A 2,301-nucleotide genomic window follows, 5' to 3' on the forward strand; every position below is an offset into this window, starting at 1 on the left:
TTAAAACAGCTATTTTGAATTCTTTGTCAGCCAGGTCACAAAATTCCATGCCTTTAAGCTAGGTTACTGGAGAATTATTATCTTTTAGTCATGACATGTTTCCTTGATTTTTCATGTCCTTGTAGTTTTGTATTGCTGCTTTTGCCTTTAAAGTAGCAGACACCTCCTTAAATCTTTACTAGTTGCCTTACATGAGCTATTTTGTTTATTAATGCTATTATAGCTGGGTTTTATCGGCCTTTACATGGGTATACCTGCTCCACTCCTCTTGTTCTTTCTTGTAGCAGAATTCTTAAGCTTTTATGTCTTCTCTAGTTTTTACAGCTCACCAGGCTGGCTCCAGAAAACGTCTCTTTTGTTTTCCAGAAGGTGGCGCTATAGTTCAAATGTGTGGTTTCTCCCTTGCACCCAGATCCTAGTGTTTTTCTGATAGCACTACATTTATGGGACTAGCTCTCCAAACTGAACTTGGGAGCTCACCAAACGAGTTGGCCACAGGGTTGGCAAAGTTATGGGTTGAGCACCCAGGGCACTAGGCATGCCTGCAGAGCCAGTGGGGAGATCCTTTGGTGAAGTTCTCTCTGAAGGACATGGGAGGCCTTCGTGCTGAAGTCCTCAACGCAATCAGCAGGAACCTCATCCCTTTAATGCTCTTTGATATTTTTATCTACCTCTTTCTCATCTCTTCCTTCCTACCCACCACCCCTCCAAGCCCCCAAGTCATGGAGGTCCTGCCACAGTACTCTGGATGTCTCTAGAAAGCAATGTGTTTCTCTAGCCATGTCCCACATGACTGAGGTAGCCAGGTATTCACGCACCCCTTTCCTTTTTCTCCACTGGAGAGATCACCACCACCAGATATTTTAGCCCGTGTAATATAACCAAACTCATGCTGGACTCTCCCTTTGGGAAGACTGGACTTCTGCAAATTTCTCTCATCTGTAGGTATCTGCCTAGGTCAGCATTATAAAGGATTTTTTCCAGTCATGACAAGACTGGTTCGCTGGCTCTGCCAGTTCCAGAGCCCATACTGAAGTCTTCTGCCTATTACCATATGCACAGGTGGTCAAGATTACTTTCACATCCCTTGGTATGTAGCGCTAGGTCCCACCATTCCCACGGAGGCAGAAAAGATGGGTGTCTAATTAGTTGTTTTAAAACGGGGACACAAAGGAGGAGCATCTTATGACACCATGATGCTGATGTTAAGAAGTGCATTTTAAAGGACAGGAGAGTACATAAATATTACGAAATGGCATAAGAAGTAAAAGAGAGACAGAAAGGGAATCATTCAATACAAGTTTGATAGAAACTGATTAAGGAATAATAGTGATATTACTCTTGCTTTTCAAATAAACATCAAGCTATCAAGCTCATGTATATTTTCAAACTGCAGCCCTCAGCTTAACGCTCTCCATGCAATTGATTCTGTATAAATAGAAAGTGCCAAACACCAGGCTATTAAATTGCAACTTATTCTGGCAACTAAAAAGGCAGCCCACGTTGAGAACACCCACAAAGATATTTTGCACACACACGCACAAATTTATAAACAGTGTTAACAAAATATATTTGCTGGAATAATGAAAGAATGAGATGAGAATGCCTTAAAGACTTGCATTTGCAGTACACTCACTCTTTTGGCCACATGGCTGACACTTCCTAAGGTCATGGCACAGGCTATCTGAGTGTCTTTTCTTTTCACAGACATGGACACAACAAAGTCAACCCCTGATGAATCCCTGCTAAGAAGTAAAAGGAAACAAAATCTCCAAGAGATGCTGAGAGAAGTAGGACTGGCAGTTGAGTACTGGTTGCCCAAGCTGCAGGAGCACCTAGGCGTGACCTGTGCTCAAAGCTTACAACATCTAGGAAAAAAAGACCTCCAGAAGCTCAAATCTCAGGCACAACATCCCTGGGAGAAAAGGGCTCTGGAGAAGCTGCTTAACTTGTCACAGTCAGATAGTCTTTTAGAGTTACAAGAGTCTCAGGTGGAAATGGTAAAGAAAAAGCAAAAGAAGGCAGAACAGGTGCTGCAGGAGCTAAGAAACTTGCTGTCAGAAAGGAAGCAACAACAAGAAGAGGCAGTGAGGAAAAAAGAGACAGAGCTGAGGCAGGCAATGGAGATCCCCAAAGAGTACTGGCCGCCCCCCGAAAAGTCCCTACAAGAAGTCATGGAAGACATACAGAGACAACTTAACTTCACAGAGGGGATACTGTCTCACAGGGAAAATCTCTCAGATAAAGATCTGGTGAGATGGGCATCTGGAGGGTTGGCCTTGCAGGGAATTTATAAAACCA

The 2,301-nt window shown here is 43.2% G+C and overlaps 1 protein-coding gene across 1 annotated transcript in view; it reads left to right on the forward strand.

The window, feature by feature from the left end:
• The first annotated feature begins 1,678 nt into the window (after positions 1 to 1,678).
• The window catches only part of LOC105310148 (interferon-induced very large GTPase 1-like), a 7,322-nt gene continuing 6,699 nt past the window's right edge, over positions 1,679 to 2,301 (forward strand). The window contains exon 1 of the mRNA XM_011386356.2: positions 1,679 to 2,294. Within this exon, the coding sequence (XP_011384658.1) occupies positions 1,710 to 2,294 (585 nt within the window). The 5' untranslated portion in view covers positions 1,679 to 1,709. The remainder of the gene's footprint in view (positions 2,295 to 2,301) is intronic.

This window comes from Pteropus vampyrus, unplaced genomic scaffold (assembly GCF_000151845.1).
Source record: "Pteropus vampyrus isolate Shadow unplaced genomic scaffold, Pvam_2.0 Scaffold1207, whole genome shotgun sequence".
NCBI classification, from domain to species: Eukaryota; Metazoa; Chordata; class Mammalia; order Chiroptera; family Pteropodidae; genus Pteropus; species Pteropus vampyrus.